General features: G+C 40.2%; 1 protein-coding gene across 1 annotated transcript in view; it reads right to left on the bottom strand.

Moving 5' to 3' along the window:
- EEFSEC (eukaryotic elongation factor, selenocysteine-tRNA specific) overlaps positions 1 to 12,805 on the bottom strand; it is a 210,495-nt gene that overhangs the window by 134,174 nt on the left and 63,516 nt on the right. The window contains exon 2 of the mRNA XM_056846950.1: positions 8,780 to 8,987. Within this exon, the coding sequence (XP_056702928.1) occupies positions 8,780 to 8,987 (208 nt within the window). The remainder of the gene's footprint in view (positions 1 to 8,779; positions 8,988 to 12,805) is intronic.

Here is a 12,805-nt window from a genome sequence, read left to right as displayed (position 1 = left end):
ACAGGATGGCTACTGCTGCCAATTTTGTGGATAGGAATCAATGCAGGGTTTTATACAGGGTTATGGTATCAATCCCCGCTTTAGAACAGCCATGGCTAGATCAGTAAAATGGCAAATATATTTTCATCCAAGGCTATGTGTGTGTTCTATACGACCTAATGCAGAATTCTACAACAGCACTAAAAGTTCACTCACAATAACTTTGCAAATTATGAATATTTATGTATATTTATTAAACTTAATTTAGTCTGCTTCCATCATCCAAGTTTTTAAAAAAACCAAAATTTTCTAAAAAAAACAACAACTGGAGTGAAGAACAATTAAAATACTGAAGGAGGAAAGGGATTTGAGATTTGGCAAAGAAGGAGGAAGGGGGATAAACAGTAATAACATTCATGAGTGCAAACAGAAGTTTTAGCTTCTGACCAATGAAACCTCTTTCCCAAACCCTGGTTTGTTTTGGAGTCGCCAAAAAGCATATATAATTTTATTATCAAATTTCCCTACAGAACAAGAACTTGAATTTAGCATTTAAGGACATTTAAAAACCAAATGTGGAAGTTCCCAAGATGCCAACATTCGATGCCAGAGAATTTCTGCACTTGCAGGGCAATCAGATTTTGCCTAACAAATCTTATAATTCAAAAAAGGAGCCTAAACAGTCTTTCTTTCGCAAAATGAAAAGCTTTCTTGCAATGACAAGACTTATTTGTGGGCTTTTTAAAAAAAAAGAGAGAGCAAGCAACTAAATAAAAAGAATACAAAAGTACACAATGGTAGTAAAAAAAGAAAAGGAGTGGAACACTCCAAATATAGTAAAAATGATCAGTCCAAGAAGCGACAAGGGAACAGCCATTTTGGATCTGATCTTAACCAATAATGATGACTTGGTTTATGGGGTAGAAGGAGTGGGATCTTTAGGTGGGAGTGACCATGTTCTCCCGGAGTTTTTATACAGCAAAAAGGAAAAGCAAGAAATAGTCAAACATGTATTCTAGACTTTAGGAAAGCTGATTTCAATAAATTTAGGGAACTACTGGGTGTGATCCCGTGGGTGAGAATATTGAATGAGAAGGGAGTACATGAAGGATGGGAAATTCTTAAAAGGGATATATTGAAGGCACAATTTAGATCAATTCCCATGAGGAGAAAAAAAGGTAGTGGTTTGAAGAAACCAGGGTGGATGTCTAAAGAACTTTTGGCTGAGATAGGATTTAAGAAGGGCATGTACAAGAAATGGAAAAAGGGATAAATCAACAAAGAGGAATTCAAACAAGTAGCCAACACATGTAGGGAGAAAGTCAGGAAGGCTAAAGTGAAGAATGAGCTCCGACTAGCCAGGGAAGTTAAAAACAAAAACAAAACAAGGTTTTTTGGTTATGTCCATAACAAAAGGAAGATCAAGGTAACAATCAGGTCATTGCGTGGAGAGGATGGTGAGTTATTCACGGGGGAGGCAGAAAAGGCAGAATTACTTAACTCCTTTTTTGTATCGGTCTTCTCCCAAAAGGGGAATAGTCCTCAACCTGGGAATAATGGAGCAGAGGATGCAATAGGGGAATTACAGCATAGTATAGAATCTGAGATAGTACGAGAATACCTGGCTACTCTTGATGAATTCAAGTCTCCGGGGCCGGACGAACTGCATCCAAGGGTGTTAAAAGAACTGGCTGAAGTGATTTCAGAACCACTGGCAATAATCTTTGAGAATTCGTGGAGGAGAGGTTCCAGTAGACTGGAGGAGGGCTAATGTGGTCCCCATCTTTAAAAAGGGGAGGAAAGAAATCCCAAACAATTATCGCCCAGTCAGCCTGACATCAATACCAGGTAAAATACTAGAGCAGATAATTAAACAGACAGTCTGTAAGCACTTAGAAAGAAATGCCGTGATCACTGACAGTCAACATGGGTTTCTCAAAAACAGGTCATGCCAAACTAATCTCATATCTTTTTTTGATAGAGTGACAAGTATGGTAGATGAAGGGAATGCTGTAGATGTAGTGTACCTTGATTTCAGTAGTCTTTGATAAAGTCCCCCATGATCATCTTGAAACAAAGCTAGTAAAATGTGGGCTGGACACTGCTACTGTTAGGTGGATTGGGAATTGGTTGACCAACCGAACCCAAAGGGTGCTCATTAATGGCACAACTTCATCCTGGAGAGGAGTGACTAGTGCAGTACCACAGGGGTCTGTCCTGGGACCGGTACTATTTAATATTTTTATAAATGGCTTGGATGATGGAATAGAGAGCATGCTAATCAAATTTGCAGATGACACCAAGTTAGGAGGGGTATTTAAGACCCCAGAGGATAGGGTCAGAGTTCAGAATGACCTTGATAGACTGGAGAGCTGGGCCATAAGTAATAAAATGGATTTCAATAGGGAGAAGTATAAGGTACTTCACCTAGGCAGAAACAACATAAGGCAAAGGTACAGGATGGGAGAGAGTTGGCTTGACAACAGTACATGTGAAAGAGATCTGGGAGTCTTAGTGGACCACAAACTGAACATGAGTCAACAGTGTGATATGGCGGCTAAGAAGGCCAATGCAATTCTGGGCTGCATCAATAGGAGTATTGTGTCTAGATCAAGGGAAGTAATACTACCACTGTATTCTGCATTGGTCAGACCTCACTTGGAATACTGTGTCCAGTTCTGGGCTCCACAATTTAAGAAGGATGTTGACTAGTTGGAGCATGACCAGAGGAGGGAGACCAGAATGGTCAGAGGTCTGGAATCCATGCCCTATGAGAAGAGACTTAGGGAGTTGGGTTTGTTTAGTTTGGAGAAGAGAAGGTTGAGGGGAGACATGATAGCCATTTTTAAATATTTGAAGGGATGTCATGTTGATGAGGGAACTAGCTTCTTCTCTGTTGCTCCAGAGACTAGGACACGGAGTAATGGATTTAAACTAATAGAAAAGCGATTCCACCTAAACATTAGGAAGAACTTTCTGCCGGTGAGGGCTGTTCGATGGTGGAATGCACTGCCTCGGAGGGTGGTAGAGTCCCCGTCTTTGGAGATCTTTAAGCAGAGGCTGGATGGCTTCTGTTGTGAGTGCTTTGATTGTGGGATCCTGCATTGTGGGGCGAGGGTTGGGGTCACTGGGGATGTGGGGGGAGGTAGTTGTTAATTTCCTGCACTGTGCAGAGGGTTGGACTAGATGACCCTGGTGGTCCCTTCCAACTCTATGATTCTATGAACCTTTCAACTTCAGCCACGTAATAAATACTAGCTAGACGTTTGAGTCAAAGGCCCAACCTCTATTTTTGTTTTCAGGCTTAAAGTCTTAAGTTTTCATCTGAAAGGGGACAGGCTCTGAGGACACGAACTCCAATGCAGCACCACCACCACCCCCGGGATCACAACAAGTGTGTTCTCCCTCCACTGAAGTTATCGAATATTAATCCTGGATACAAGGTATTACTTCTGTTTTTGTGCCATAAGCCTAAGGTTCCCAGGGACAAAAGGATGATAAAAAATGTGTACTGAGAATTCCAGTGATTAATGACACAGCTTTCGAAAATTCAATTATTTTATCCAAATACTTTTGGGCAATCTCTTTTAATACATATAAATTAATGTTGAATTAAGTGCCCTGTTTCTTTTTAAAAACAAGTGCTGGAAACATCCCATTGCAAATGTATTTACATATAGCAGACCCTAGAAACAAACATACTTTTTCAACAACCAAGATTACTAGCTTCAGAATACACACACACAAGCACACAGCATTAAGTATCACTTGCATTAAAGAAGTCTGTGTTGAAATAAATAAACAACACTGTAAAATCCTTCAAATGTCCACTAGAAATTAGTTCAAGCAAGGAACAAAATGTGGCTTTCCTATTAATAAATGCTATTGATCAGCAGCGTAATCACACAGTCAAGAAGATGCTAAACTTGCATCATGTCATTGTGCAGGTTCAGGTGGGTCAGCAGAGAGGAAAAAAGGTATTATATTACTTGCTATGTGAATTCTTGAGTTTAGTTCTTCCAAGTGCACATGGGCTGGATTCAGATTGTGGTGCAAAGGGTGAGTCAGCGCTTACAACCTTCCTTACCACACACTATGCCCCAACATCAAATGGCTCAATGGAGCAGCTATTAGCCCATTGAGGAGGTTTACACATACAGATGGCTTGCTGTGGCTCCCTGGTATCCTTTCAGGGGCGGAAAATAGAACCAGTGGGGTGGGAGGGGAGGACTTAAGCATCCTCTCCCCAGGCACTGTGTTTCCAGTCAGTATCAGGACTGCATATGCTGGGAGGCACGGAGCTCCAGAATATTTCTCTGTAATGCGTGAATGTAGAAGTGGCCTGCTGGGGTAAGAATTTGATTCCCCAGGCATTTTCCAAAGTTCCCAGCTCATTCCATGTGAGGTATCAGGAGGTCCTGCAAGCAGAACTGCGATACCAGTTATTTGGGCTTGGGCTTCAGATTTGAAACATTAGATGTAAAAGAAAGTGGCTCAGATTATTGGCCAATCGTGAAAATAATTTTCTCCCTCAGCTCCTTGGCCAGTGAAATGTAAACAATGAACTTATCTCACATGCTCCTCTGTCTGCTGCAGGGTTTTCTTGGTCACTGGACAGATTTTATGGAACAGCTTACCCTCTGGTTTGGATAGCTAGATTTGAGTTCAGTAGCACCTTAGAGACTAACAAGATTTTGGGGGTATAATCTACCCACAGTCAAAGCTCCCTTCGTCAGATACCAGCTGACAAAGGGAGCTCTGACTCTCAAAAGCTTAAACCCCAAAAATCTTGTTGGTCTCTAAGGTGCTACTGGACTCTAATCTAGCTGTTCTACTGCAGACCATTTGGATGGCATTCTCCATCTCTGTCTTATAAAAAGCTTGCTATTCTGCCTTATTTCAGCATGCCTTTACTTGAAGCCTTCATTGGTATGGCTCTACTGAAATTGTTTAGCAGGACTGAACAAGGTGCTTCATGGTACACTCTTTGTACCCTGGTATTTATTTCTGCTACATTATTTATGTTTTGTTATCATTTCTGCGCCCTGACCTGGATGGCCCAGGCTAGCCTGATCTCGTCAGATCTCAGAAGCTAAGTAGGGTCAGCCCTGGTTAGTATTTGGATGGGAGACCACCAAGGAAGTCCAGGGTTGTTATGCAGAGGAAGGCCCTGGCAAACCACCTCTGTTAATCGTTTGCCATGAAAACCCCCCAAAAGGAGTCGCCATAAGTCGGCTGCGACTTGACGGCACTTCACACACACACATCATTTCTGCCAGTTGAAACTCTGTTAATGCACTGTGAATCCCAGGAGAAAGTTGGGATATAACAATTTGGGCTCCTGTATCTTTATTAGTTACATAGAAGAGGCAATTTGAGCAGGTGCAAATTTTCACATCACAATGCTACAAGCCCTAATGATGAAAGTCCAGCCATCCCCTAGCCTAGTCTGTGTACTGACCGTGTGTTCAGGATCGAGAGTCTGATTAAATGCCTTCTCTTCCTTTCAAGATTATAAATACCTTCTCCACAACCACAAAATGATCCGAGGGCTGCCAAGGAAGGATGCAGACCTCGCCCTGTAAGTGCCATAAATCTGGGTTGATGCTATGTTTCTGTTGGTGTGGTCTGTATTACTAACATTTTAGTAAGTAATCAGTTGCACTCACTTGAAGTCCTTAAGTGCCTCTCTCTATTCATGTGCAACCCCCAGACATTCATTAGAGCCTACGTGCATTCAAAAAGACAGAGAAAGGAGTCCTTTGTGTAGAGATGTATGCAGTTGACTGAAACAGCCAAAACTGGCAACTATGAGAACCACAGAATTGTAGGGCAAAAGGGCAACTCAACTTCCTGCACTATCCAATCCAGCCTTCAGATGAGAAGCCTTACCAGGCTAGTCCCAGCAAAGATTCAACAAGACAAATCTAGTGCTAGAGGTAAAAATAAAGTTTAGTATAACCAAATTCAGATAGCTCAAGTAAGTGAGCTAGGCCACATACTTTAAGGTAATGTACATGTCACCCAAAGGACAGCATCAAATCTATATTTGAATAAACTCCCATCTGTAATCTAAGCAGGATAAATACTGACAGATTTCTAACATGCTTTAATAAGATAGGCACAGAAGACCTTTAGGTACGCAAAAACCAGCTTAAAAATCAACTAAGAATTTTCATGCTAATACGATATCAATACAACTAGTGCAACACTGTCATCTCTTCATAGAACACGGTGAGACCAGCCAGCAAAAGTGGTTGTGGTCCCACCTGCTTTTACCAAGAGACTCCATCAAAGCTGGTGCAGCATCACCACACAAGGTCTATTGGTGGGGCTATAGCTGGGCTGCCTCTATATTAAACCAGACTGAAAACACAGACCTTCCCCCACCTTTCCTAATACACATTTGTAATTTTCTTTCCACTGTTGCATAAGTTTGCCTGAGCCAAATCCTCAAAAGTGAAAACAGGCAAGCGTCACACCAGGACCAGGTACCTTGAGGCAACTATAAACGGATATCATTTCAGAAATTCACAAGACATACAGAAATATAAGGCCAAACAATTATTTTAGAGGGTGGGTGAGAAGAAGGAAACTGTTATGTTCAATGTGCAAGCATCCTCACAACACCAATTCACATTATTTCAAGTAAAATGGTACAAGACAAATTCTGTCTGTCGTAAACCATAGAGATGGAGATCACCTAAAAAATGTGAAATTGCATGACCCTCAGTTTTAATAGTGGAGGATGGACAATACAGCATTTTAATTTATGAGCTCTTTGTGGAGTGCACTTGCTCTTTTACTTCCAAGATATGCCAGAAGGCCCATGGTTCCTGAGAAATTATGGGGTTCAAAGGGACAGAAATGACACAAGAGAAGGAGGTGAAAGGAGTTTTAATATGACATTAGTTTCCATTATGTTGGTATATATTTATAGCTTTGACCAAACCTACAATCAGAAATTTAAAGACAAATTCCTCAGGCTACTTGGGTGTTGAAGGTCACACAACATGTCTCTAACATGGTCATTTTCTCTTGATTTATAATCTAGTCCCATATTTAACCTAGAGTCAAATAGTTAACAATCTCGTCATGTAAAAGCAAGCAAATCCTTTTCATTCACCGGGAACAACATTAGAGATTGAGGATAAACTCAATTCTAAGTATTCAGCTCAACTGTAAGTTTCACAAGTACAACTCACCTGAATATTACTCTCAGTTGAACATCTGTTGCCATTATGCTCAAACATAACAGATGCATCACAGATGTACTATAAATCAAACTTGCCAGCAAGTAAATAAAATCTTAGGAAATCCTTCAGTTGGTATCCTTGTAAAATTATAATTTTGCTCAATTTTTTGCCAATATCATGCACCTCTTTATTGAAAATACATTTTTATGCGATGCTGAAGCGCACTGGCATTACTTTGCCTGACAGATTTTACAAACATCATCTAGAGCTATGAAACTGTTTATGGTGCACTGGGTGCCAATCAGAAATGTGGGCTTAGTCATTTTAAGATCGCTCAGAGCAAAGTCGCAGATATTTACATACCAAAAGAGTAACAAGAAGGGAGAGAAATCAGGCTACGTGACGGGTTAACCGAAACAGCTCACTTAACATTTCCTTGCCCTCCAATAGCTATCTTGAAGGAAAGTTAAAAGTGATGGAATTTTGTCTCCATCAAATCTACAAGTAGAAATTTCACTCAGTGACCTTTATAGTATACTGATGAAAAGGAAACAGAGCAAAGAAGAACACAGAGAGACTGATAAAACAGTAAGATATTTCTGATTGTTTAGCAGAACAAAAAGACACTATCCTGCAATCAGAGTAAGACACGAGATGGTTTATGCAGTCCAGTTTGGCTGCCTTTTTTTGTCCTCTGGTACTTGTCACTTTTCAAAATAAATACCCCGTTTAGTTCTGTTGCAACCCTTTGAACTTGAGAAGGGAGAAAACAAATAAAGTGAAAGGGGAAAATTCCCGTGTTTTACTTTCTCCATTGTGACTGAACAAAAAGCACTTAATTTCTCCACTCTTCTGCTTCCCTAACTATAACCACACTCTCACCTGCAGCAACTCCCTTCATGAGCAACTTGAAGCTGGACAGTAACTCCGTCAATATTTCAAAGGAAAGGAAGATTCATGTCTAGCTCAGGAACACAGCAAACTAACACATAACTCCCCCCCCCGGCCCGGGTATCAAGGCTATAAAATATTTACTGGCCATGCAGAGAGAGTGGCCATAGAACAACCTCATGTTCAGATCCCAAAATACTGTAACTAGGATCACAGATTTTTAAATAATGACAGTTTATTCTGCTCGCTTCCAATTAAGGGACATATTGTATAAAAGTAAGATACTTTTCAGGTTTGGTCTTGCAATAATTTTAATCCTCTGAAACACAACACTTCTTTACCTACCTTGAGACTTTCTGAGAAAGGTGTACTATAAAATGCTGTAAAATAAAGATTACCAAACCACTAATTAAAAAGCACTTTGCACATGTGGGCTAACTCCTGGAATTATTTCCATATTAAAAAAAATCAGCAAACTGGTCACACAAAGTATGCACTCATATATGATGCTTTGAGCCTCTGGCCAATGCCACTTTTGATTTATGGGTCTTCTTGACCCATTCTCACAACTTTTCCTATGTGTAATTCACAGAACTAACTATCCCAGGGTTATTCCATCAAGATTTGCTTCAAGGTTAGGCATATAGTGACACAGAACAAAGCGAGGAGAGCAACAGGACCTGTGTTACATAAGCAGCATATCTATAACTTACTTGGTGTTTTCCAAGGTCTTCTGCATTTTCTTTGTCATTTTCTCAACGGCAGCTTGTCGCTTCTCCTCTGGAAGAAGGTCTGTTTTGTTCAAAACCACTATCATCTTCTGGCAAGCAATCTGCCCAATCACCAAGCACTCTGCTGTCTGAGTCTGCATCCCCTTTGTTACATCTATCACAAGCATCATCAGGTCAATGATCTGGGCACCTGGAAGAAACAACAACATCAACCTAATTTGCAAAGACTGAGGCACCAACTCACTGCAACATGTGCCAGAGAATGTTGCCCATATTTATTATTCCCACACAAAACAGGTGGCTTAGGTGAAATTCTGGAGAGCCAGAGTGGTGTAGTGGTTAAGAGTGGCGAACTCTAATCTGGAGAACTGGGTTTGCTTCCCCACTCCTCCACATGAAGCCTGCTGACTGACCTTGAGCCAGTCACAGTTCTCTCAGAACTCCCTCAGCTCACTGGGAGACAGGCAATGGCAAACCATCTCTGAACGTCTCTTGCCTTGAATAGCCTACAGGGTCACCATAAGTCAGCTGTGACTTGACGGCACACACAAACATGAAATTCCAGAGAGTGCCCTCAAACAAAATCATCTAGTCATTTGATCAATTTTGCACCAGGACAGGAGTTAATTGAAACACAGAAACAAATCGGCGACTTCCGGTGGTGCCGTTGGAGAGAGCACTCCATTTCCCCAGGTTGTCCTGGGAGAAATCCAAGTTTGCGTTATTTTTGGGGTACATAGATACCCCAATCCGACCCTTGCAAGTGGGTTGGAAAGCAGGAACTCCCTGCAGCCCGCAAACGCGGTTTGACCTCCTAGGTACTCTGAGGGGGCTTTTTTAAGCCCCTCGGAGTCCTAGACGCCGGTCCTGCGAGGGCACTAGGGAAGGACATCGCCAAAACGCAACTTTGGCAGCAAGCTCTACCCTCCACCGCCTTAATACCAACATAAGGACTACATAAAGAAAAGAACCTCACCTCTTGACACCCAAGTGAGTACAAAAGAACTCTTCGTCTACTTACTAGAAATTTGAACAGACGGGAGGCTGATAAGAATATTTCTGGGACCCCCACCCCTCCATAATCCGAACTGAAAAAGTTTGATTTGAGTTAGTCATCGGGATTAGCGACAGGAGCCTTATCGGATCGATCAGCCTAAACCATAACAAAGAGTCGGAAGGATACCTTTTAGACTGACAAGAATTATCACCAATGAGAGGTCCGAAGGAAGGGGAGGGTGATTTCTCTTCCTGATTTTCCGGCGAATTCCTGCCACGTTTGCAGTAAGGGAGTGCCTGGAACGGAAGACTCTCTATAACACCCTCTCTATCATTGGAACTAAAACAACAGGAAGTAGCCGCGGGACTGAATATCCGTCGCACTCGAGTTACTTTCAAATCATTCCTGAAGGAATAACCATCGAGAAGAGGCGATAGAAGGTCTGCAGCACTAGTAACTTCCTGTTTACTTCCTGATTAATCCGATCTAGAGCGACCGAAAAAACTCACTGGTATTTTAAAACTTTAAAATGCAATTTTAAAGCCAATTTCGACTCTTTTCAACCCGAAAAAATTACTAGGCTGATCTTTGAACTATCATCTTTTAACCAGCACCTTAAAGGCCCTGTCGGTGGACATGTATTTTACCAGCTTTTTTTGAATGTAAATGTCTCGACCCCGCTCTGGCTCACTACATAGCCCTGCCTATACTAAACTAAGGGACTCTTTACAAACCTCGACCATGGAAAAAAAGTTACAGGATATGCTAACTAAACAAACTGAGGCAACAAATAAACAGTTTGAACAGATGTCTGCACAGATGGCACAGTTGACTTCTATGATGACAAATCTTGGTCAAGCATCCCAAGCTATTAATCAGAAGTTGGATGTGGTCACTGGAGACTTGAAAGAAGTAAAAACTCAAATGATTGTTATGAAGACAGATATGCAAGCGATGGATGTATCAATTAAGAAAGTGATGGATGAGCACAAGGACACAAAGAAAAAATTAACAAGCCAAGAAAAACAGATTGAAACAATACAAGCGGATCAGATGGCGGCAAAAAATCAAATGGCAATGATGGAGATGAGAGTGAAAGAGACCAACCTTCGTATACGCAATTTTCCAGATATGATGGGAGATAATAAAGAATCTGCAATACCAAATTTGGCCTACTTATTTTAGATAGATGAACAAGAATTAAAACAAGCCATTAATAGAATATACAGGATACCACTACCTGCTAGAATGAGAAGATCTAAGCCAAGAGATTTGATGATAGTGTTCTATGACACCAGAGTTAAAGACAAGATTATGAAGATTCATTATGAAAATCCATTGTCAGCAGGAGACTCCTCTCTCATACTACTGAAGGATATTCCAAGGCATCTACTTTCACAGAGGAATAACTACAAAGACTTTGTGTCTATACTGAAAGCTAATGGCATCAAATATCGTTGGATTATGCCACAAGGTTTGGCTTTCACCTATAAGGAAGTGAAAACGACAATTCTATCCCAAGCAGATGTGGGGAAATTTTTGAGAAAATATAAAATGGACCTTAAAGAACTACCTGGAGAGAAGGAGGAAGAAGAAGAGGAAGAAGAAGAGGTACAGGGTGCAGAAGGTGGTACTAAATTATAGACTTTTTATTTTGCTAAAAAATACTACATTATGGCAAAAGCAATTTCTTGGAATGTAAATGGACTGAATGAGAAAACTAAAAGGGCCAGAATCTTCAAATATCTACAAAAATATAAATACTCCCTAATTTGCCTACAAGAAACCCATATAGCTTCAAAGCATAAAAAATACTTGGAAAAACAGATGCTTGGACAAGCATTTATTGCTTCTGCTAAAACTAAAACAAAGGGAGTGGTAATCTATGCCCACCCCAGTCTCTGTCCAGAACTAGTATATAAAGACAATGAAGGAAGAATTGTAATTATCAGAACTAAAATATTGGGACAAAGGACAATAGTGGTTGGAATCTATGCACCCAATGAAGGGAAAAAATCCTTCTATGAAAAATTACATGACCTGATAACCCAGTACGCACAAGACCAAATTTTATTGATGGGCGACTTCAATGGAATTGTTCTCCCATCTCTGGACAAAAAATCAAAAGCAAAAGATATCAATGATGGATGCTTGCCTAAAACTTTCTTTGCCATGGCTTCAGAATTAGAATTACAAGACATTTGGAGAACAATGAATACAACAGCTAAAGAATACACCTTTTATTCAGCAAGACACGATTCACACTCCAGAATCGATATGATATGGGCCAGTAAATCAATTTTCACGCAACTACGTAAAATTCATATTTTACCTAGAACTTTTTCTGATCACAATCCTGTTACCTTTGATTGGAACAATAAACAAGCATTTAGATGGCGAATGAACGATAAACTTTTAAAAGACAACAAGATACAAAAGGAATTACAGGTTTTAATGAAAGACTTTTTTGAAATCAACCTTAATGGGGAAACTTCTTTAAATACAGTTTGGGACGCATTCAAAGCTGTTCTGAGAGGTTTTATGATACAGAAACACTCGGCCTGGAAGAAGACTCAATTGCAATTTACAAACAACATACTTTGGAATTTACAAAATTTGGAGCAGAAATTGGTAATGGTAACACAGGAAGAGGAAAGAAGAGAAATTCAAATACAGATTTCTGCATCTAAACACCAATTAAATTTGGTAATAATGGAGGAAATGAATAAAAATCTGAAACTTGCTAAACAAAAGTATTTTGAATATGCAAATAAACCAGGAAAATTTTTAGCAACACAACTGAAGGACTCATTTCAAAAGAAGATTATAACAAAAATCCAAACTGCTAAAGGACCAGTTTATTCAACTTCAGAAATTCAGAAAGAATTTGTTTCATTTTACTCTAAGTTATATCAGAAAGAAAATACTCCAAAACAGAAAATAGACAAATTTCTAAACTCAATACAGATGAAAGCTTTGTCAATGACCCAGAGAGAATGTATTGAAGCTCC

Source organism: Euleptes europaea, chromosome 1 (assembly GCF_029931775.1).
Source record: "Euleptes europaea isolate rEulEur1 chromosome 1, rEulEur1.hap1, whole genome shotgun sequence".
NCBI classification, from domain to species: Eukaryota; Metazoa; Chordata; class Lepidosauria; order Squamata; family Sphaerodactylidae; genus Euleptes; species Euleptes europaea.
This window is presented reverse-complemented; position numbering and strand designations above follow the sequence as displayed.